This window comes from Dysidea avara, chromosome 3 (assembly GCF_963678975.1).
Source record: "Dysidea avara chromosome 3, odDysAvar1.4, whole genome shotgun sequence".
In the NCBI taxonomy this organism is placed as follows: Eukaryota; Metazoa; Porifera; class Demospongiae; order Dictyoceratida; family Dysideidae; genus Dysidea; species Dysidea avara.
In genome coordinates, this window is record NC_089274.1 from 42,973,308 (window position 1) to 42,998,145 (window position 24,838).

The 24,838-nt window shown below is 37.0% G+C and overlaps 1 protein-coding gene and 3 long non-coding RNA genes across 18 annotated transcripts; 2 read left to right on the plus strand and 2 right to left on the minus strand.

The window, feature by feature from the left end:
• Positions 1-5,061: 5,061 nt before the first annotated feature.
• Positions 5,062-7,266, minus strand: LOC136251076 (uncharacterized). Of its 7 annotated transcripts, XR_010698905.1 has the most exons (12): positions 6,999-7,266; positions 6,854-6,951; positions 6,761-6,802; positions 6,685-6,718; positions 6,194-6,620; positions 6,062-6,147; positions 5,932-6,007; positions 5,764-5,882; positions 5,634-5,709; positions 5,511-5,574; positions 5,359-5,464; positions 5,062-5,307 (listed from the first exon to the last, which is right to left on the minus strand). It is a non-coding gene; the product is annotated as an uncharacterized lncRNA (long non-coding RNA). The 7 variants fall into 7 exon arrangements; XR_010698906.1 differs by lacking the exon at positions 6,685-6,718; XR_010698903.1 differs by having other exon boundaries at positions 5,764-5,808; positions 6,685-6,802.
• LOC136251077 (uncharacterized) lies at positions 7,236-12,185 on the plus strand. Of its 7 annotated transcripts, none has more exons than XR_010698911.1 (6): positions 7,236-7,371; positions 7,433-7,544; positions 7,596-7,752; positions 10,058-10,241; positions 10,720-11,970; positions 12,022-12,185. It is a non-coding gene; the product is annotated as an uncharacterized lncRNA (long non-coding RNA). The 7 variants fall into 7 exon arrangements; XR_010698914.1 differs by having other exon boundaries at positions 7,239-7,544; positions 10,720-11,037; positions 11,173-11,970; XR_010698912.1 differs by having other exon boundaries at positions 7,239-7,544; positions 10,720-10,872; positions 10,982-11,970.
• A 2,009-nt stretch (positions 12,186-14,194) lies between these two features.
• On the minus strand, positions 14,195-19,507 carry LOC136251079 (uncharacterized). 3 transcript variants are annotated; one of them, XR_010698917.1, is made up of 6 exons: positions 19,332-19,507; positions 16,289-16,417; positions 16,018-16,234; positions 15,392-15,786; positions 14,408-14,487; positions 14,195-14,356 (listed from the first exon to the last, which is right to left on the minus strand). It is a non-coding gene; the product is annotated as an uncharacterized lncRNA (long non-coding RNA). The 3 variants fall into 3 exon arrangements; XR_010698918.1 differs by having other exon boundaries at positions 15,392-15,539; positions 15,636-16,234; XR_010698916.1 differs by having other exon boundaries at positions 15,392-16,234.
• A 57-nt stretch (positions 19,508-19,564) lies between these two features.
• LOC136248526 (uncharacterized protein C14orf93-like) lies at positions 19,565-21,846 on the plus strand. Its single transcript, XM_066040300.1, has 6 exons — positions 19,565-19,639; positions 19,932-20,369; positions 20,835-20,896; positions 20,947-21,050; positions 21,352-21,440; positions 21,494-21,846. Exons 1-6 carry the CDS (start codon positions 19,565-19,567, stop codon positions 21,803-21,805), a joined length of 1,080 nt encoding a protein of 359 aa, XP_065896372.1. The 3' UTR covers positions 21,806-21,846.
• The last annotated feature ends 2,992 nt before the right edge of the window (positions 21,847-24,838 follow it).

Genomic DNA, 24,838 nt, shown 5'->3' on the forward strand with positions numbered 1-24,838 from the left:
TAATGATTTTCCATGTCATAACTGCCTTTGAGAATTTGGTACAAATAGATCAAATCACCACTTTGTCTACGGTGTTGTAAAGATGGTATGTTTAGATGTCTTAATCTGTCGTAGTATGATAAATGGCTGATAGATGGAATCATTTTGGTTGCTTTACGCTGTATTCTTTCAAGTTTTTGATTGTCAAGTGTGTAAGAAGGTCCCCATATGACATTGTTATATTCAACAATTGGGCGAACAAGTGTTTTATATAGTTTTACTATGACATCAGAGTCTTTATGCTCAAATGATTTACCTAGAATCCTGTAGGCCTTTTTAACTACCATATCTGAGTGAATATGAAATTTTAATTTTGAGTCAATTTGTATGCCAAGATCTCGAATGTTATCCAATAGCTTCAGCCGGATTCCTGCTATAGTATAATTGCCGGTGTATGGAGCATTGCCAATATGTAAGACCTTGCATTTTAAAATATTAAAAGATAATAACCCTCGTTTTGACCAGTCAAGCAAGATATTTATGTCATTTTGCAGTACAAGGCAGTCTTCAGAAGAACGGATGGTACGATAGAGCTTTATATCATCTGCAAACATCAGTAACTGACTGGAGACAAGTGACTGCAGTTCGTTAACATATAGAGAAAACAATAACGGACCATGTATTGAACTTTGTGGGACACCGCTGGAAACCTGTACCCAAGATGACAAGACACCATTAATTTTAACACACTGACGTCGACCAGCAAGAAAACTTTTGAACCAGCTCAAAAGTTGACCATTAATTCCATATGTTTGAAGTTTCAATAGTATGTGGGAAGCTGTCAAATGCCTTTGAGAAATCAAAATAAACTACATCAGTAGAGAGATGTTCATCGAGTGATAAGGTCCAATCATTTAAAGCATGTAGTAGTTGAGTACAACATGATCTTCTAGGAACAAACCCATGCTGATTAGGTGAGAGTAAGTTATTGTCAGAGAGGTAATTGGACAGAGTATCCTTTATAATAGATTCAAATATTTTAATGACAGTAGACGTTAGACAAACAGGACGATAATTATTTACTTTAGTCTTGTTACCCTTCTTGTATATAGGTGTTATGTAACCAATTTTCCAATCATCTGGTAGTACACTACTTCTAAGGATTTGTTTAAAAGGATAGACAGAGGGACACACAACTGATCTGCACACTGTTTGAAAACCTCTGCTGGCCATCCATCTGGTCCAGGTGCCTTACCAGTTTTAAGAGAAGCCAATTTTTCAAACACAATAGATGGATCTATGGTAATACTGGATAATGAGACGTTATCACTTTTGTCTATGTTAAAGGTTAGTGCTGCACTTGGGTCCTCATTTGTAAAAATGCTGGAAAAGAACTTGTTAAGTGCATTGGATTTAGGCCACACCAAGTCAAACCTTAGTTTCTGGTCACCCGCCCGCATGGTAAACCTGGAACCCTAGTTTATGAGGACTATTATTAATATTACAGGTGTTTAAGTGCATGTGACCCAGCAAGACACTTATTTTTTACTGCAAAAGATCGAGATACTCTAATAGAGCAGTCAGGGATTCCAATAGAGCAGTCACACTACTCTTAACTCTAATATTAGGTATATATGCTACACTAATAAAATGTTTCTAACTATAGCTAGTTTTGTCCTTGATTATATAGCTGTTCAGATTATAACTGTTACTAATGTTTCTGTAACCAAAGTAATTTCAGTAGCATTAACTAGTCTACTAGTCCATGCAGATGGGCCATAGCTTTAACTTTATAATTCAAATGTAGTCCTCTAATGATTAGTCTAGTAACTTCAAATTCTTTATCACTGAACACTGCAGGAGTATGGAAAGCCGGCAACATTCGGTGAGCCTAAACTTAAACTTTTCCATAACTAAAATTAGATTGGCAAGTAGAAACCCTTATAGTTTAAACATTCCCAGATGATCACTAAAAACACTAGTCTGGAGCACTCAATGACTCAAAACTTTGACAGTTACTTTTCTCAAGGTTTGCTGAATAGAAGGCTGGAAACACATAGCTGGTGGGCTAAGACTTCACATTTGAATGAAGAATTTCTGATGTGAAAATAGAAGTTAAATTTCATTTTGGATCATGATCATTTGAACAACTTAGCTATAAGTCATAGTAATACTTTCCTGACATAGCTAATGAGACATTTATTTCACTTGGAAAGCATAAGTAGCTACATGAGCAAAACATTTCCTATAGTATATTCTAAATAAATAAATAAATAAATATACTTAAATACTATACATCAGTGTATAGCTAGCCATGATCCATCAACAACTTTCCTAGTGCATTGTTTGCCGAAGCACAACTACTTATGTTGTTGGTTAAGTTTGACTAAAAACAAAATCAACATGAATTTGCTAAATTGAGCAAATAATAGTACCATACAGTATATTGTCACAGTAGAGTCTATAGTCCTGAAGTCCTGATCATCCGCCCGCCCGCATCCATTTGTAGGCTTGGGAGTGACCAGAAACTAAGGTATGACTTGGAGTGGCCTTATCTATATCTGAGGTATAAAGTTTGCCATCAATTCCTACAATATTTCCTGTCATCTCCTGGTTTTGATGGGATAATCTATACTCATTCACGACATCTATCATCCTCGCATCATTTTTTGGCAACGCTGTTTAATAAGCTGCTTCAGGTTGGCATTTCTCCATCCAGCTGGTCCACAAACGAGATTCTACTGACAACCCTAGCAATTTCCGCCCTATTGCATTGACTCCGGTTGTTGGTAAGCTATTTCATAAGATTTTGGCTGCTCAGTCGTCTGGAACACTATTTACTATCCAGTGGCGGATCTAGGATTTTTAAAAAGGGTTTCTGAAAATTGGTATAGCTAAATAAGGCATCTGATGACAATTTTCAGGAAAATTTTTGAGATTTTAGATGCTCTGAGGTAGGATTTTAGGCTATTTTTAGTTAGCAATTGCAATAAATTCAATGCTTTAAGCTGTAAATAGTTACTACCGTAGATTCCCTAAAACTTCGGCAGAAATAAATTAATTCCGTTCGTGTCTGGCCGAACAATTAGGAAAAAAATGTACCAACCCGGTGCTATTGTCGAATTTTTAGGGATCTATCCCTAATGCAGTCTGCACGCTTCATGGCTATGTTATTTACGATCTGTTTACTGCTTACTTTCTGGATTTCTTTCTACAGGTACCAACAGGAGCGCCTTGAGGCGGAGCTGACGATACCACAACACTCACTTGGCCGTAGCGCTATATACTATGATTGTCTACATTATCCAGGAGGAATGGTCAATGTCATTACTACATCAGTCGCTTTTGAATACAATCACCCAGACGTAATATTAAGGATTTCAACAATTAATAAAAATAGAAACCACAATCAATAATATTATAAGCGCCACTGCAATGAGATAACTTGTTTCTCATCAACCGCCCGCATCAAATTTTTAGTTATGCACATGCGCACCCATTATCGCACGTGATAAGATTGGTATTAACAGCATGGCTCTCTTGTGTGTGACGGTAGTGAATTTATCTCGTAGAAAATCGCTGCTTCCTTGGGAAATCGTTCAATCCCATTCGGATACAGCTACCTTTCGTGAATTTTTCAATTCTGTGTTGGTTCCGAAGCTGTCTAGCTCATCAACCACCACTGAAGCACCACAGGTGAGTTCTAGCTAGCTAGCTATATTGTTTTAAAAATATGAGCGTATTTTGGAATTGAAATGATCATATGCATGGTCGCCACTGTTGAAGTTTAATAATTGACTGCATGCAATTATTATAAAGAGCCTATAAAAACTTCAGTAGCCATATTGTCTATAGGTGGCCCTTTTATACAGTGTAGATCTATGGTTGCTTCTAGCTTCTTCTTACTTCTTATCTACTTTACCAGTTAGGCACTGGAGGGTGGACACAGAAGGCAGAGCCTGTTCGAGGTGTTTACCCATAGCCAAGGAGCCTAAAAGCTATATCGTATGATATTAAAGGACACTGGAGCTAAGATGGAGAATATGGTATAGGGAAAGTATACAGTGTATATTGTATTAGGTTACAAATATGGTCTTTGTAGCTATTCTCAAAGCCACAAAATCCAGGTGGGGTTTAGTTTATGGGATATTGAAATCACTTGGATACATGGCATTTTATTGATCCACCCAGCCATGTCTAGCCAACCCAGTGGCCTCAAAAGAACCCAAAACATGCCAGGGGCGCTTATACTGAAAAGGGCATACATTATGGCTGCCATGATGCATAAGCAGACTTGATTATTTGATGCTTTTTATACTATAATGGCCATATAGAACGAAAATCTTTTACTGCATGGCATTAATAAAACTTTTTGCTCTGGTTAGGTGGATTTTGTTGAATATGGGCATAAATATATATTGCAAATTAGCTACTTTTTTATTAAGATTTTCAATTCACATATTGCAGAAGTATTTGTTGGCAACAGCAAGGAATCCTTATCTTTAAAGGCTAACCTCGATTTAGCAGTAAATTCAGTAGCAAAAGAGTTTGGAAAGTTTATCAAGTTTTTTGTTGATACTTCAGAAGATGTATGTGAAGAACATCGACCATCTCTCCATGTCAAGACACCTAAAAAAACACTACCATTTTCTGCAAAGTGTGCAACATGTAAAGAATGTTGACATGATGATGTTGTGTGAGGAATGTGATATATGGCGTCTGTTGTACTGTAAAACAAAGTTAAAGAAAACACAACGCACATCACTGGAGTCCACCATGCAAAAAGTTTGAAATACTTAGGTGTATAACTGATGTATGATTATGATATACGCTAAGAGTACACATGTGTGGCACATCTGTTATACACCATGGTTGCACCTGTGTATAGATACCATTTACAATACTATGTATAATTATGAGTATAATTGACTCATACACTACTGGTTAACCATGTGTATAACCTCTGTTTACATAAGTATAATGTGTGTATATATAAGATATACATACTTAGATATACAGACCATTGTATAATTGTGGTGTAACAGCTGAGTATAACTGATGCATATTTCTGCTATTATAAGATTAGAGGTTTTTAAAAATTTAATTAAAATATTTTATACAACATTAAATAAACATTGTTGCATGTGTTCAGTACAGTGTTCACATTTCTTGGATAGCTACAGCTACGTTGTTCTTCCTTCCTCTATATAGGTCTCATCATCAAACAATGAAAGAGATCACTTGACAATGATTCGCATGCTCTCTTGCTATATCACCACTGAAAACAATTATATTGACCAGGTGTACAGTACCGACATATTCCTCTTCCTAGAAAAGGCACAATTATAATAATTAGACAACTGTGCAAAGCCATTATACCTGTTCACTACATAAACACATTTAGATCAAAGGCTGACTCAATTGTGATCATGTGCCTGTACATCTAAACATGAAGTATCAGTGGGATTGATTCTACTAGCCAACCCTACAAGATGAAACTTAACAGTCAGTAATTCAACATTAATACATACCTGCAAAAATATTGATGTGCCGTACAGTCGTAATAAGCAGTGGCAGTTCCACTGTCACTTATTCCTGGAATTAAAAATGATTGGACATTAAAACTGACAAGAAAATGTAGTACAACTGCTTACCTATCCACAATGTGGCAAAGTGATGCCAGCATTTCTAGCCATCTGAAATGCATCATCTGCCGTTTAAAACACACACCTAGCAAACAATAAGATTTAGTATACCCCTATATCAAAGAATCGACAGACTCACATGTGGAAGTGCTCCTGTAAAAGTGTTCCTATGACTAGCAACATCCTAGAACAATGCACGATGAAATAAATGAAATGAACTACCAGAGTCTGCACATTTGAATAACTTGCTGAAATAAGCTATCGTCATTCACAGTTAATTCAAATGTTGTTTTATTTGTGGTCTCACCATTGAATCTGGTATATTCCCGTGTGTGTTCTTCTTTGGAGTTTACATCTCTATAAACTCCAGTGAATTACAAATACTAATGTCAATAGGAATAGCACATTGTTAAATAGACAATGTAAGCCCACTATACCTGTTGGTTACACAAACACAGTTAGATCAAAGACTGACTTGATCAACACTGTATGCCTGTACATCTACTGATTGTACCAACCAGTCCTACAAGATTAATTTTTAACAGTCAGTAATTCCACATTAAACATACCTGCAAAGTACAGGCCTTATGGTTGTAATGAGCCTTATCCAAATCACGTCACAAACATAAATAGGCCACCATAGTAGGGGCACTTTCATGACTTTTGTATGGGCAACTATCGGAAGAAGACTTTGAATGGTCATATCTCAGGTAAAAATGAAGATATCGAGCACTAACTACCAAGTATGATTATAAGGCATTACAATAACTACAAACTAGCGGTTTTCAGTTGATTTTCAAAACAACATTAGATCCCTCTTCTTTCAGTTAATATATAACCATACCTGCTGGGTATACCTCGACATCTTTGTTCTTGGCTGAAATATGGCCATTCAAAAATCTTCGTCCGATAGTTGCCTACACAAAAGTCATGAGAGCTCGCATGAGAGTCCCCTACTATAGCAGCCATTTTTATGTCTGACATATTCCACTATTACTGGGATGAAAAAATGATTTAATTAAGTAATTATAACTGACAAGAACATAGTGCAACTACTTACCTACCAGCAATGTGCCAAATTGATGACAGCATTTCTAGCTGACAGTTAAGTTTAGACAAGAAGTGAACAAACACACCTTTCAAATGTCTCATAATTGCTATTGTACTCCAAGCAAAATCTAAATTAAAACAACTTCAACAAGCACAGGTACAAATTGATGTACACTCACACCACAGCAAGTGACACACGACCCCTGTCTCTAGCCAAGTGAACAGAGAATACAGCTTGACAGGCACAGCTACACGAGCCTTACCAGCTAACGTACACCTAAAACAATAACATTAACACCACTAGAATTGAACATAGTCGTTCACCTGTGTGGAAGAATGGCTATCGGAAGAACGGCTATCTTTAACCCAGAACAGGAGGTTAATAAATAATCAATTACTTCTGGAAGTGCACCTGTAAAGGTGCCCCCCTACCCGCCACATCCCAGAACAATGCGCGATGAAACATATCGACGAAATAAACCACCAGACTCCACACATTCTAATCACTTGCTGCTCAAACTGTTGAGTCTTCACCCAATGGTCCAGAATGATCTAACCGCATCCGGTAGTAGCTAGTGTGTTTATAAATTCGAGCACTTAGTTAATTGATTCAAGTGTATATGTTTACTTTTGTCTCCAGGAATCTGCCCCTGGTTCAGTCCCGTCTTTCCTTGCCCCGTACAGAATTTCCATCGAAGTTAAGGCAGATCTGTTTCTCTCGAGCGTGCGTGTCATTGATGTTTTCCTTCTTTGCTTAGTGATCATTATTTAGAGTTTAAGCGTCTCGACATCAAAGAACTCGTTGCCCTAATATGTCACAACTGAACAGCCAGTAGTCTTGTGAGGGTGGTGTTACTGATATTTCGCTAGGTGAGTGGTTATGTTGTTAATGCACCTATCAATGTAATCCTTGACTACCAGGGATACTAGTGTCGCGTGTTTGGGTGGGGAGAAAAGAATCTGGTGCAACTCCAGTAGCTGTTTACTTCTGAGCCGTTCCCAGAATCTGGGGACGTTAATTGAATAACATTGTCCACAAAGGAGGCGTGTGAGGGTGGTGTTAATGACATTTCGCTAGGTGAGTAGATATGTTGTTCTGCACCTATCAATGTAATTCCGCGACTACCAGGGATACTAGTGTCGCGTTTTTTCCGTGTATTGGGTGGGGAAAAAAGAGTCTGATGCAACTCCAGTAGCTGTTTACTTCTGAGCCGTTCCCAGACTTTGGGGACGCTAATTGAATAGCATTGGCCGCAAAGGAGGCGCCAATGACATCAGTAAGTAAACTCGAGATGGCTTCGATCTGTTTATCCTTTAAATGATTCTTAATTTGCTCCGATATCTCTTTCATAGCATCTTGAAAGTTCATCCTCATTGTGTAGCAAGACTCACAACCACAACAGGAGTGTACGAATATTTCATTCTTTTACTGATGTTATGATGCCTCTTTTGCAGTCAATGTTATTCAATTAGTGTCCTTAGAGTCTTCAGAAGTAAACAGCTATTGGAGTTGCACCAAACCCTTTTTTCCCACCCAATATATGGAAAAAAGTGGTCTGGCCACACGAGACTACAGGGATATGGGCTAAGGTGGGGGAAGGTGGGGATTTGCATCACAGAAGATTACTATTCCTCACCTACTGGGGAAGTATTGGTCATACAAACCCTGACTAAGCCTCGACTAGCAAACCCTGGGGATAGTGTGGCTTGGAGGGGATTTGTATGATAATGTGGCATTCAGGTGTTGGCCAAGAGATTCAGGTTGTGAGTGAGTACAAGTGGATTCTAGTAGTTAGCTAGCATCTGAGTAACTCCTTTCTAAAACACACGCCTTTGTTTCAGTAAATTTCTTAGTGAAGACAACCCCCCATGGAAATTTGGCGATTGATTCCCCCATCATCCCCAACCTTCCCCCACCCTCAGCCTGTATCTGTGGTAGTCGGGCATTACATTGATAGATGCATTATAGTGCAAGGGGGTGTCACACATATACTCACTGTAGGTCGATCTGCAACCGCAGTTAAAGTCTTGACCCACCCAAAATTTTGCTATGACCTGTAACTAATAGTCTTTCGATCTTTGACTGGTGACTTTAGCAACGATATTTCACTAAGTACTTTTCAATTGTGGGTTGGAAATTTTCACTCTTGACCGTTGACTTAGCACGAATTTGGTGGCCTTGACCTTTGACTTAGACTTTGGTTGCAGATCTACCTACAGTGAGTGTCTGTGTGTCACCACCATGTAGTGCCGTTCCTTGAAGTTAAGAATACCCATAGAGCATTCACATATCCATGGTAACATAATTAAGGCCATGTTCTTGTACCAAGCTGAAACTTCTATCAGCTGAATTGGGCCAGAAACTAAGTCAATAAGTAAGTGATTTAGGTGTAGATAACAGGAATGATATTTTAAAAAGGTACCAGGCCTAGGAGATCTGTACTGAATCCCAAAAGGGCAGTTTTGTAGGGAAGGGAAACGTATATTGATCTATTAGGCCAGGTTACAGGCAATTCACGACTCCAAACTGGCTAGAACAACACAATCTGTAGTACAGGATTATATCCACCACCACAGAACCATACAGCAACGTTCAACTTCAGCCAGAGCTCCATCAATGTCCCATACCAAACGCATTCTAGCTTACCACTCAGTTCGGAAAAGTAGCTAGCAAAACCAAACCACTTAACTCTGGTTGGTTTTACACATGAAGTTCGAATGTAACATATTTATTGTCAAAAGTCAATTAAGTGGTCTGCCTTTACTGGTTCCATTTAGGACGGGTCTCCTATACCTGGTAACTTTTCTAAATAGCATTCCTGTCACTTACACCTAAATCACTCACTTATTGACTTAGTTTCTGGCCCGATTCAGCTGATAGAAATCCCAGCTTGGTACAAGAACATGGCGTCGATTACGTTACCATGGATATGCAAACGCTTTATGCTGAAGCATACACACTGTGATGTACTATGACACATTGGGCATACAAAATAATAGAAGGCTCTATAGTTGAGATAAGGCTAGTGGGATCATTACAGTGATGGTGCAGCCATTAAACAGCCCTCCACTAATAATCCTACCTCCCCAGAAATGCATTCATTAATGATGGTTGTAAGTGCTTGAGTGTGACGGTCCCACTCTGTCATGTTGGTCATTTCACTGTGTCATTTTGTATGTCCGCTGTGTAACTTTTTGTGATGTGCAATTGTAATATTACATATTATGATGAGTTTCTATATTCATGAGTGTACACTACAAATGGGACCATGGATTAAAACTAAAAGTGTCTTGATTAGTATTTGACTGAACTTAACGTTTGCTACATGCATGTGCTTAATCTTTTCCCAGATTGCAAAATTTATATGTGTGTGTGTATGCAGAGCTGTGTTGTGGGAGCCATGATTATATGTAAGCACTGATGTACATAAGTTGGAATACATTATGATATTCAAAATGATGAAGTACCAGTGCTTTATATTGATGTCAGTGGATTGGTCAGTTAGTACGCCCATCCTAGACGTGCTGCTTGTCACTTGAGAGATTATCAATTACCCATTAATGCTGGTGAGTATATTATATGCTATATACGTGTGTATTGAGTATAAACTAAACAAACATGAGCAAAATCGTTTATTCTCATTTGTAACTCTGTGCAAGTGAAACATGTAGAGTCAAAATAAAGTAAACGACTGGAATTTTTAAAACAAATAATAATCTGTGCACACACAGTACATACACTGTATGTAAAGCCGTCAGCTTTCTAAAGCTCTTTGCTACATAGTTGATCTTGTATGTTTCACAAAGCGAAGGATGTAATGTACTTAAAAGGAAAATTACTTATGGGTATAAATGCAAGTGTGCACTATTAGGAATTCACTTGGGTGTCTGAGTGGTGCATAAGCACCCCAGTTGTCATTCACTGGGAGGTGATAGTTATGGTAGTAGGGCTGGGCTGCCATTTGTAGTGCACACACACATACACTACACTACACACACACACAAAACATGGGAGGTGTTACTCATATTTCGTGGTGTTGATTAGTATGAGAGGCGCAGGCCAAAGTCAAATGATGGTGAAAGACACATTCTTCTACTGAACGAGAGGACGCGGCAAATCAATCCGAGGTTGGGTTCCATATCATGCATTTTTGCAGGATGATCCAGATTGCTCCAATCACCCAGTATGTGCACGATGGTAAGTCCCCTTATACTTGCATGTTTTACCCTCTCTTTGGAGTTTTTCTCTAGCAAACATTGTACCAATTTATAAAGTGATACTTTTATTTGTAAATCATTATTGTTAGTGTAATAGTGTGGATGGTCAAGTTTAAGGAACTGCAAGTTGAACCATTATTAAGAGGTAAAGGTGTGGACTCAGTGCATACAGGGTAGGCTTTTGTGATATACTGGGCGACTGTTCGTGATACGTATGTAAATACTTACACATAGTGTATGTGTCATACACACTGCTATACCTCTATTGTGTTTCATACAGGCTGCTGTCGGTGATGAAGATAAGATTGTCCATAGTTCTTTTCCTAGTTCTAGTGTGTTTGTGTGTGTAGTGGTATGTCGTGTTTGCATTGCACAACCCACAGTGTCACGCACACAGACACTCTCACATACACACATGCACACACACATGCAATATATACACATGTGACAAGATGTGGGAAGAAAAATTGTTACATGTGCGCACATACATACACGTACGCATGCACGCACGCGTGCATGCACACACGCGTGCATGCACACACACACATGCACAACACGAGCACGTACACGTGCACATACACGCACATGTACATACACACTCGCATACAAGCATATTCCTGAAATTTACAGTACAGTGTATTTGTTGCTTTTTTAAATTAGTGCTTGTTGAAGATACTCATGATCACTTAGGGTTGTCTATTGCGATCACGTCGTTTGCTTTTAAATGCATTCTAAATGCATTGTATGCTACATGTTTGCAATGGTCAAGCCTTGTTTCGTAATATCTACTGTACCATTGCAACTACAGAGCACAATGAGTATGGTATATGCTCATAAGTTAGTCATTTATACTGTTACATTTCATTTCATGCTGTTTGAATTTATAGGGGCTGTTGAAATGTAGTCTTACCATTGAGACAGGTATCATGTGGTGTACTGCAGTGTTTCTTGCTTGTTTGTTTGTTTTGTTTTTTACAGTATAGGTACTCATGCAATCAATATTTTATATACTGTGGTCTTTAGTATTTCTACAATGCATCCATATGCATCTACCATATTGAGTATGAGTGGATAAATAGTGAGTTCTCTCTCATGTTTCGTCTAGTCCATTTTATGCTTCAATTTATAGAATTCCATTTGTGAACGTGGGTGGATTATCATGCAGCTCGGACCTCTTATCATCATGGAAATTGTGACAGTGTCTTGAATGTTTATATGCATAGTACGCATGATTATTATATTATGTATATAGTATGTATGATTTTATTTTATCAAGTGATAGAGAATTTATAATAATTGTAGTATAGAAAGGTAGTGACGTACTGGAGCAGTTGGGTGGTTTATCAAATTAAGTTGCATGGCTTCATAAATAAAATATAAACAGCATTAATAGTAAACAGTGTAAATATTTCATACAATTGTTAAATAAATCATACAAAACTAACAATTTCATTAGTGATGCTTACCCATCACTTATTTGTAAAGGAAGAGAATTTCCCGTTGGCTCATATGGCTTCTCAAATAATTGAGTTGGACAGGTTGGTGGCAAAGTATAAGTTTCACACTCCTTGTACTCTAATAGAACATCACTGCTTGGAAACACAATCAATTGAATGAATAATAAGACCACCCATGGCCACACATGGTAAATTCACTGTCTCACAGGTGTGAGGCATAAAGTGCTGTGGAAGAGTTTTGATACTAAAGTCAGATTGAGTGGAAATATGTAATTGATCATGATGACTTTCAGTTTACGGAATTTGACATCCTATAAAAGAATCGAACTTATTGCTAACGACATGCACGCATAAGTACAATTCTTTTTTGCATACGTGGATACACAATACCACTACCCACCACTAGAGTTTCACCCATTAAATAATTATTATTATTTTATTGAATTGCGGAGATTAACATAATTTGAAATTCATTCCATGTTCAAGTTCATAATATTATTCTGACCACAGGATACACCCAAATATGTTTGTTATGGATTTTTAAGTTTATTTATGGCCTCTATGACACTTTACATCATCCAAAACATCAGTATTGATGCTTCAAGTGCCTATAGGTTTACAAATTTGAGGTACTATTAATTTTTATGTTTTAATAATCATAACTATTATAATATTTTTAAGGATACTCCCACTAGGCTCAATTTTTTTATAGAAGGTATTACTTAAGGCTTGTAATATTTTTTTGGCCAAAGGAACCTTGTACATCACACGCTGTTTGATATAGAGAGCAAATAGTGATAAAAATCCTGTAAAAAGTACACTCTTTGCAAGGCAAGTTAAGGTTACTGTAGGCACTGTAGCTATTTTTATGATGTGCACCTTTAGCCAATTTTATCACTATTTGCTCTCTATATCAAACAGCGTGTGATGTACAAGGTTCCTTTGTCCAAATAAATATTACAAGCCTTAAATAACACCTTCTATAAAAAAATTGAGCCTAGTGGGAGTATCCTTAAATATATTATAATAGTTATGATTATTAAGTTTAAACTAAATTATAAAATTATTGTTACCTCAAGTTTGTAAACCTATAGGTACTTGAAGCATTAATTTGATGTTTTGGATGGTGTGAAGTGTCATTGTGGTCCTAAACAAACTTCGAAATTCGTAACAAACATATTTGGGCGTGTCCTGTGGTCAAAACATGAACTTGAAACAGGGAATGAATTTCAAATCATGTTATAATCTCCGGATGTCAATAAATAATTATGTAATGGATGAAACTCTAGTGGTGGGCAGTGGTATTATGTATAAAATTGTACATCCACATGGTTAGCAATAAGTTATTTTATGGGATGTTGAATTCTGTAGTCATCATGAACAACGCATATTATATTTCCACTTTATTTGACTTAATGTTTTTTATCAAAAAACTCTTCCACAACACTTCATGCCTCACACCCACTGATCATGACTCTGTGAGACAGTGCATTTACCATGTGTGGGTGGTCGTACGCGTATTATTCATTCAATTGTGTTTCCAAGCAGTGATGTACTATTAGAGTACAAGGAGTGTGAAACTTATACTTTGCCACCAACCTGTCCAACTCAATTATTTAGGAAGCCATATGAGCCAACAGGGCAATTCTCTTCCTTTACAAATAAGTGGGTAATCACCACAAAAAATTGTTAGCTTTGTATGATTTATTTAACAATTATATGAAATATTTACACTGTTTACTATTAATGCTGTTTATATTTTATTTATGAAGCCATGCAACTTAATTTGATAAACCACCCAACTGCTCCAGTACGTCACTACCTTTCTATACTACAATTATTATAAATTCTCTATCACTTGATAAAATAAAATCATACATACTATATACATAATATAATAATCATGCGTACTATGCATATAAACATTCAAGACACTGTCACAAATTCCATGATGATAAGAGGTCTGAGCTGCATGAGATAATCCACCCCACATTCACCAATGGAATTCTATAAATTGAAGCATAAAATAGACTAGACGAAACATGAGAAAGAACTCACCCAGTGTAGCCAATATGGCAGATATAAATCAGGTTGATTGTTAACTAATATGTGTGGTAGCAATAAGTGACAACTCCCATCTAAAGAAAAGAATAATTTGTATGTGTATCTGTATTGTTCACATATGTGTATGTATGTGTATGTGCATGTGAGTGTGCGTACATGTGTCTGTACATGTGTCTGTACATGTGTCTGTACATGTGTCTGTACATGTATGCACATAAATAATAACAAACACTGCAGTACACACAATTTAATAATGAATTCATTACCAGCTCCCCTACAGCTACTATCACCTCTCACGATTCCAATATCACAACTGTGTTGAAGCTAATTTTTTACAGCTAGTCCTAAATCAAGAGTTTGGGAAGTGTAGCAGTATGGAGGAAATTGACGTATACCACTCGCAATCTACTTTGACCTACACAATGATCCTGTATATAAAAATGGATACTCTGAATGTGTGCTTACATTATTACCCTTAAGTTTGACTTTTATACAGTTCTGTGATGTACGTAACTTACATCTATCGCCATCACCATTTGTTAGATCCACAAAAGGCCATTCCAGGTTTGACTAATCTTACCTCCTCGTGTTTTAGCCTATCACCTTCAAAGCAATATTTATAGGGATACAATGTGATGCTGGTACCACATTCACAAGCCAAGGTATGGGTTGCCAGGTAGTAATTATAAGTCCCTTTATTGCAGATCTGGTCACATTAATTTTGCTTTATGCTCTGATCTCTGATTTTTGACAGCTTTGGAGTAATAAAACAACTTTCAAGGTCTGAAGCTATGTCCCAGCACTAGTGTACGTGTGCACACACACAAGTGCAATCAAATGTCCTGAGACAGAACCAGTAACCCACAGGAGTGCCAATTTTTGTATGAGGTCATGTAATTGGTACATGTTAACATCAGGAGTAAATAAGCACCACTATAAAATAATGTTTTTTTTATGGGCTACATGTATGTTGCTTACTTATTCCCCAGAAAATTTGGGACTGCTACGTCACCTGCTGTGAGTTGACCAGAACTAGTGATTCCATGCTACAGAACATTTTGTAGGAATTGGCAAATACCACTCCTTAAATCGTCATTGGGAAGCCATGTAGCAATCTCTGCTGGACCTGCCAACAGAACAGCATGGCAACAATGAAAATGGCAAATAATTCAGACCACCAAAAAGAAATGGTACTGTAGATACACCATGCATATTACATTACCAATGATCGCCTTTACACAGATCATTGATGAAGACACAGTAACGACTAAAATGTTATTGGATCACAATGCCTGCAAATCCAGCAGAGAAACCCTGAATTTTCACCACAGAAGACTTGTTCCAGCCTCCATCATACTCACTGTATCTATTACCTAAGAGTCACAAGAGTACAGCACATTACAGCTTTGGCACGACATGACAAGTGAAAATATGCTATATGTAAATGCACAAAACTTTACTACTAATAGGTTCACTATCTCAGCAAGCATAAGTAAAATTGCAATATCAATACTATTAAGTGACATACTTGATTGGCCTTCAATGTCAGCAAGAGAACTAACTCTATAATGCATGATGTACTACCTAATGTGGCGAGTTCTTACCGGTCTACATGAGGAGGTGAAGATCTTACTTTTACCATTCGAGCACACAGAATTAGGACTCCTTACACAGAGATTCTGGGTACAAAGATTGGGGATTTTGACAATACCACCAACAGCGTCCCTCTGTCTTCAGTAAATGTAGCACAGCTTGGTGGTTCACTGGATGGCACCAATTTTGTTTCTATGTACAATTGGAGTGAAGATCAGATCATCATAACTGCATTGAAGGGATTTAATCAGATGCACCATTTCAGATATATTTCATGCTCACCTGGTGTAGTATTTGTCAAGTCAGTGGGATCAGGAGCAGGGTGAAAGTGCTCAAGAACACAACATGGGCATGAACTGCCTGCTGTAATAGTTCCCATGGGGCTTAATTTCCACTGAGATTAAGCAGTATCTATTTGACAAAATTAGAGAGCAATGTCAAAAACCAAACTAACAAAACACCTGTACGTATTACATTTATCATTAACTGTGTAGCTAGTATTTGGTAAAAACTGACAAGAAGGTGGTTGTTGAATGAAAATTCACTAAACCAAGGCCATTTGCTGTACTTTTTTAACTTCTCATATGTAGTAATGCACAGATTAATTGATAAATAATTGGAAATCAGTTTATGACCAAATTTCAGCAATACTGGTATCAGTAATTGTGACCGGATTTGCGAAAAGGGGTCTTCCACACACATCCAATTTACCAACTTTGGCAATCTGTAACTTCAGCTTGGAAAATGCTAATGACTTGAAATTTGGTCAGCAGTGAGTACCATCTTTAACTTAATGGATGGAGAAAATTTCAGGCTTATATATTACTTGAACACTAAGTTATGGTCTTCCAAGTTCATAGAATTGGATGTGTGTGGAAGACCCCTTTTCGCAAATCCGGTCACAATTATTAGCAGATTATTCAGCTGATTAATTATACTGACCCTTATGCTACAATTTTCATCAAGTTCAAAAATGACAATTTTTCAATATACGTGTGAAATTTCAGTAAACATAAATATCAGATTGGTTATCGGTATCAGACATTTCCTTATATGAATTTCAATAACGGCTAACTGGTAAAATCTCTTATCAGTGCATCACTACTCATAGGACCATATATTGACATTAATATACTGTGCTCCATCCCTTTGTAATGCTTACCGGTGACCATGTGTATCTGGAATAAAGAATGTTATATATTACTAGGTAAATAACTAGACTGGTTTTAGTATCAACAGTATAAGGGTCTTGTTACAATAGTGACACTTTACCACTATTTGAATTCCAGGAGTCACTCACAACCATCCAAAATAACATCTGGTCTTGAATAAAGGCTCCATTGAATTGTAGGTCTGGTCAAACTACACTCTTGAGCCTTCTTTATAGTACATTTAAAGTACTTTTGTTGGCGAGATCAAAGCAAAAATAGTACTCTATTTTCTGTAACGTATTCAAGTGTGCTATATTTTTCATTTGCATCACAATAAAGTAGTTATGGAAGATAAAGAACAGTTATGCATTGATTGGAAAATAAATACTAAAAACAAGATCATGTGCGTAACATTTCTAATCACCAAAAGTAGCCAAAAAGATACTATTTGCTTATATTACTACCACAACTGTACTACATAGACACTAACCGATTGTCTGATGGCTGAAAGCTGACGCGGTTCAAATTCACTAAATGAATGCTCCAAGACAAGACAGCACTCTAAACCAGTTAAAGCACCGCTATACTTGTACAATATGAAAATAATAGCACTTGGGCATGGTATAAAGCCTAATATAGCACGAGGCGAAGCCGAGTGCTATATTAGGCTCGATACCATGTTTGAGTGCTTTTATTTCCATATTGTATGCGTGGTGGTGCTTTAAATAGTATGTAATTGGTACACATTAACATCAGAAGCCCATGCACATAAGCATTAAACTCCACTGATACAGTTATTAACAGTCATCAATTTGTGACCCACTGAGCAAAAACCCAACTTGTTTGCATGATTCTGTTTTAGAGATAATGTCATTGAAATACATTAAGTAAAAATGCATAATTTTATGTAACGTTTGAATCACTTCAGTATGCAGTGAAGGAAGACTCAAAGTGAAATGTCTAAATATACCAATGGATTAGCATCTTCATGGAGAGTACGAATAATTATAATTGTTTCATTTCTGTGCTATGAAGTAAATGTGAGTTAGCTTACATTGCAGTAAAACTCAACTTTATTGTCGCCATTTTAAAGCACCTTCTTACTTGATAGCATGGGTGTATTTAGGTCAAAACATATACTTTTATGAATTCTCCAGTTCATTGTAAATAAGCTCATTGAGCCATTACAAAAATCATGCTTAACATTTTACGTAGGACACATACGCACACACACATACCATACCTTCCTGTTACACCACTGTGTGCACATGCTATTTACTTGGCAACAGGTTCAGCCTCATTTTTATACCTACATAAATATTTAATTTCACATGCAGTACACTAAAATGTAGCAATTTTAAAATTTTAGTAAGGATGGTACAACTAAAAATGCAACGTTTCACATACGTAGTGTGGAGCATGTGTGCACATGTGTGTGTGTGAGGCAGCATAGCGAGGTGGTTAGAACATTGGCCTGGCAATTAATTTGGTATTTTCCTTGTGTAAGAAACTTTCTCTGTTTTCTCCAGTATTGTAAAAAAAGCAGCCCATCCAGTTGTAACATAAAAGGGCACCCGATATTGACTGGGGAAGCAAATACCAAACTGTATTTGTCTCACTTAGCTGTGTTGAGGTCACTGTGGAACTTTGGAATCCGAACCTTTCCGTAAGACCTGGTAGTCCTCCTGCGGGTTACTGTATGTGCGTGTGTGTGTGTGCGTGGTAGACATGTATCCCATATACATTAGCAGCACATTCATCAATTTGTATATCATATAAGTTAATAACAACTGAGACAGCCAAATTAAGACTGTGACCTACATGTACCACCACTATTTATACAATAATTCTAAGAAATTCTACACATAATTATAGTGAGGCAATTATTTTTCGTGCTGCGGTTAACCTGTCTACGTTGCTACAGCCGCCTCATCAATTTTTTTTATATAGCTAACAGCAAGGAATAGAGTACATCATTCCGTGAGGCCGCGTGGGCGAACAACTGAAATACGCCTGCATTTCCACATTGACTAGCGAGGTGCATCGTTGTTTAGTGTGTAATGTAAAACAAGGACCTGTAGAGCTGATATTATACCCTCATATTATCCCTGAGCCTTGGTGGAGGCTCTGCATAGCAATATTAAAGTAAATAATATTATTATGGAAAAACTGACCTTATATTAATACTCATCATTCAAAGAGGCAGCGAGAGTTGCGCCACTCCATTGTCAATCACACGATTTCAAGGGAAGCCGGTCTTCATCTCTGTCATTCGCCCCTCTTGGTGAGCCCACAGATAGTATAACTACGTACAAGCCTTTGAGTGTTTCTTTTTCCTTTCCTGTCATCACGTGCTATCACGTGAACTAGAAATAAACCCGCGAGTTTCTGGTACCTTTGGCGCAAGATGACTTCTCTATCAAGACCTGCAACTGGTGTACGTATACGAGTATCTGGAAACAGGGCACCCCAGCAGCATCCGGTAACTATTTTTATACAGTGACACTTTAATAGCTAACATTATGTCAACATGAGCAGCTAGACGGGCGCACCGCATCATCGAGTGCTGAAACTCGAGGCAAAATTATTATGTTTAGGGATATAAGCATCAAGGCGCTCATGTAGTAAAAGTGTAACTATACCTAGTCTGGTAAATTCATTCCAGCATGTGCTCACTGCCATGTCCCTATAGCTGTTGTCTGTGTGAGTGGGATAGCATTGTGGAAATTGTTTTATTCGCAGTAGCTATATTTTGTACTTTATCATGATTACAGCCTCCAGCAAGACGCAACTTGTTTGTTTCTGGATCTGCAAATTCTGATGAATGGTCAACTACCAGCGGCCTTGAATATAACACAGCAGTTCCCACCAACCGGTTCTATGGCAGTAGCCAACCATTGTCTACTCACTATGATGCTGAGCTCGAGCCCCAAGACTCCACTCAACGCTGGCTACCTGGACAGACAATCCCCATTGTGGCTAATGATATTCATGCCATTTTGGCTGAAATGCAATGTTGCATCACAAGGGAATTTGATAGGCTAAATGGTGCTATTGAAGACATTTCGCATCGCCTTGATGCAATTGAGAATACCATGGCTTCTCATGCTGTTACAATTGAATCTCTTCCTTCAGTAACTCCAACTACATCTCCATCATGTGAGGGGGTTGGTAGTGGCAAACGAAAACGTCATGTACCGACAGAACTCACTGTAAGTGAACAAAGGGTTTACAATTGTTTGTCAATGTAGGTGTCATTGCTTTTTATTATTTATTATTATCAAGTCTACCAGTTGGGCACCAAAAAGTTTGAACAGAAGGCAGAGCCTGTACAAGTACTTCACCGCTTGCTAGTGTTGGCTTCCCTTTACCAGCCTGCTGAACTACATGATTTCATAGCTATTAATTTTGATCATGCAACCTCAAGTCACTATTACTAACCACAAGGTGATGATGAATAGACCTCTCACCTGAAACCATACAAGAAAAACTATCAAACTTATTAATAATTAGTCTTGAGTATTAGCTAATTATTGTCAAGTTATAAATTTTCAAAAATAGCTACATTGACGATGTGTCAGCTATTTCCAAGGCCAATTAAATGGGAAACAATAACTATTTATCACATGTGTAGAAGTACTATTTATTAACTATACTGTATTGTTCCAATTTTCTAGAATTTGGTCCATGTTGTATACAACAACTTTCCAAATGAAAAACGGTTGAAGTTGGAGGAACCGTATGTTTATCTAGTAGTAAAATATTGTACCAATGACATTTAAATTGCAGAATTAATAGTGAGCACAATAACCGTGTAGTTGGGTGGGTGATGGAGCAGGTAAATGCATCTAAAACAAGTGAAGAAATTCCACACTCACTAAGTGATGTCAAAAGTAAGTAAATAGATTAGTGAAATAGGACTTTTACACAACTTCTATGGATCACTGATTCATTAATGTTAATGACTAGAAATCAGCAGTGAGCAACAATGGGTACAAAGGTTTGGGAACTTTAAATTTTAGAACTTTATGGTATGGTATTTGAATTTCATAGAATTGGGTGTGTACCCTTTTCACAAACCTGGTCACATTATAGCAGAGTGTGCACAACCACATAGATCAATGCACATGAAAACACTAGTAAAATATATACATTTAGTTACAGGTATAGATTAGATGTTGTTATCTATAATAGGTTCTTTGCAAACATACCGCAGAACATTAAACCGAAAGCATACAGATGAAGAAAAGGAGAAACGCTTAACAAGATCAAGAAAGCAAAGGGTAAGGATTTTATGCAAATGTTTGTATTTCTATATATCCTGTACATATATTAGAAATATGAAAGGAGGGGAAGGTACGTTACAGAAGAGGAAATGGATAAGTGGCAAGACATCACGCCTATGATGATGTCAGATGAGGAGGAAATGGATGGGAAATTCAAAGTGCATCGACCAGAATGGAGGTCTAGGGAACTAAATGATTTATTTAAGACCCTGGATATGAGGGCCAATACCTCTGAAAGAGCATCTGGCCATCCAAGAAAAGAAAGGGTGGATGGAACTCCTATAAAGTGCCCCCCACCTTTATGCATTGGTGATGGCTGCTGGATGGTGGCAGATGAAGCACCAAATAGTGATTTAGATTAGTTACTGTTATAGTTATGACATATTAGTGTAATATTACAATTTTTTGGCAAATTAGTTATTTATACATATAATAATGACTTAAATTAGTTACCGCTATATAGTTATGAATACATATGTGGTATCTTTAATGTAATGTTACAATGTTTTGGTAGTATTATTTTTAAACCATTAGGAAGTGCATAAGCACCATTACATTATTATTACACAACTGGCTTGAGATGTTCGGTATAACAAAATATATCTAGATGCATGTTAATAAATAAATATATTGTGATCTGACTATAGTACAGTAGTATCAGTGTGAAGTGCTGTACAAGTGTGATCATATTACATTTTCAAATTGTTGGTAACCTGCATCATATAATTACTTCAACATAATGAATTACCTCATAACATGTATTGTCTTTACATGGTTTTGGAACTATGCCTATATTGTATTTCCTTTGCAATTATATCCTGTCAGTCCTTATATGTATAAAGTTCACTGAAGCTGATATGACATTACACTAACCTCAACTACCAAAGTGATGATATGCCTGGCAAAGGGACTTCTTACTTAATTTAGTGCTTATGAATACACTACCATGCACATATGAATACACTACATCACATCCTACACTGCCATATAAAACAAGATAAAAATAAATTTCATACATTGTAGTTGTTAGAGTTAGATATATCTGTTTTGATGGCAAGTGAAGCGGCAAGGAAACGAGGACGAGATAAGTGCATTAAATGCAACCAAGAGCTTTCACATGCTGCTTTGAACCGTCATAAAAATCCAGCTGTCTGTCCTGGTAGACAGACTGCACAGCAAGTACTTAATGACATAACTGCTGATGATCACGAATCATTTAGTGTTGATGAAAGCTTGGAGCAGTTAGATTACAGTGGTAATCACGCAGGGTATCATGAAAACTCTGAGCAACAGCAGCAAAATATTATTTCACCTTTAGCCACAAGCACAGATTTGAACAATGACTACAGTGGAAGTGATACTGATAGTAGCTCAGAAAGCACAGTAAGTGAAGGGAATGAAGATACAATCCTAGTAAGTGATAATGAAGAAATAGATGACTTTGATAATCTCTTTGCACAAAATAGCCAAAACAGCAATGTGTATACTTTACAAGTTCCAGTCTCAAACAATGATACTGAAGTAAAGGAGGTGAAATCTATAGTATTTCATATTTGTTTGTTTCTAAGCTTTTTTCAAATATTTTATCGAATATCTGAACGTGGAATTTCTTTGCTCCTGGAGTTTATCAAGTGCTTATTAACATGGTTGCTGTCACTATCTTCACAATCAAGTTACCTGCAGTTACTACGTGATCATATGCCATCAAATGTTTACTACTTCAAAAAGTTGCTTGGAGATGAAACTAACATTGACTTGCAAGTTGTATGTCCTAAATGCAATTCATTGTATAGATTTACAGACTGCATTATCAGGCATCGGACAGGAGATGATGAATCAGCCAAGTGTTCATTTATAGAATATCCTAACCATCCTCAGTTAGCTCGTCGTAAGAAATGTGATACTGCTCTTCTCAAACGCATAAAACATGGCTCATCCTACAAGTTTATACCAAAGAAAGTTTATGCCTATTGTAGCATAACCACATCCATTTCAAAACTATGCAGCAAGCCAAGTTTTCTAACTAAATGTGAACATTGGAGAGATTCATTTCAACCCTTTACTTCAATTGAAAATTCAAATGGATTATTAACTGATATTTATAATGGCGAAATCTGGAATAAGTACCAAGTTGTAAATGGAAAGCCTTTTCTTGCAGTTCCTCATAACCTTGCACTGATTATGAACTTGGATTGGTTTACTCCTTTTAAACACATTCAGTACAGTATTGGAATACTCTATGCTGTTGTTGCAAACCTTCCTAGATCAGAAAGATACAAACTAGAAAATGTAATTATTATTGGTTGTATTCCTGGTCCAAAAGAACCAAAGAAAAATGTCAACTCATTCTTAAAACCTGTTGTAGCAGAGCTGCATAGACTTTGGGAAGGAGTTTATTTGAAAACATCTTCATTCTTTACATTTGTACCAGTGAGGTGTGCCTTGATATGTGTCACCTGTGATTTACCAGCTACACGAAAACTATGTGGATTTACGGCAGTTACTTCATTCAAAGGTTGTTCAAAGTGCAACAAGGAATTTCCTTGTAAAAAATTTGGTGAAAAGTCTGACTATTCTGGATTCAATAGACATGACTATACAATGAGAACGTACAGTGAACATAAGCAACAAGTCGATGAGCTACTAGCTGCTAATACATTGACCAAGAAAAAGGAAATACAAAAGAAGTATGGAGTTCGATATTCAGAACTGTCAAAGCTTACTTATTTTGATATTGTCTCATGTCATGTAGTTGATCCCATGCATAACCTCTTGCTTGGGACTGCTAAACACATGATGGATGTATGGAAGGAATTAAAGGTACTTAAAAAAGAAAATTTTACAGAATTGCAAGAAAAGGCAGATAAAATAATGGTACCTGCTAGAGTAGGAAGGATTCCATTCAAAATTGAGTCAAACTTCAGCTCATTTACAGCAGACCAGTGGAAGAACTGGGTAACTATCTATTCTTTGCACTGCCTAAATGGAATATTGCCCTTAGAACATTACTCCTGTTGGGATTTGTTTGTAAATGGATGTACTATCATGTTGCAACCTACTATAACAATGCAAGAACTTATTAAAGCAGATGAATACTTAATGGAATTCTGTTTAACATTTGAATTATTATATTCCAAAGAACATTGTTCGCCAAACATGCACATGAATTTGCACATTAGGGAATCTATTTTAAATTATGGACCATCACCTTCGTTCTGGTGCTTTCCTTTTGAGAGATATAATGGAATACTTGGAAGCTTACAAAAGAATTGGATAAAACCAGAGGTGCAAATGATTAAAAATTTTTTAAATTATCAAAGTTTACTAATGTCAAACATATCAACTGCTCTACCACCACAACTAAAAGAATTCTTTGAAATGCAGCTTGGAAAACA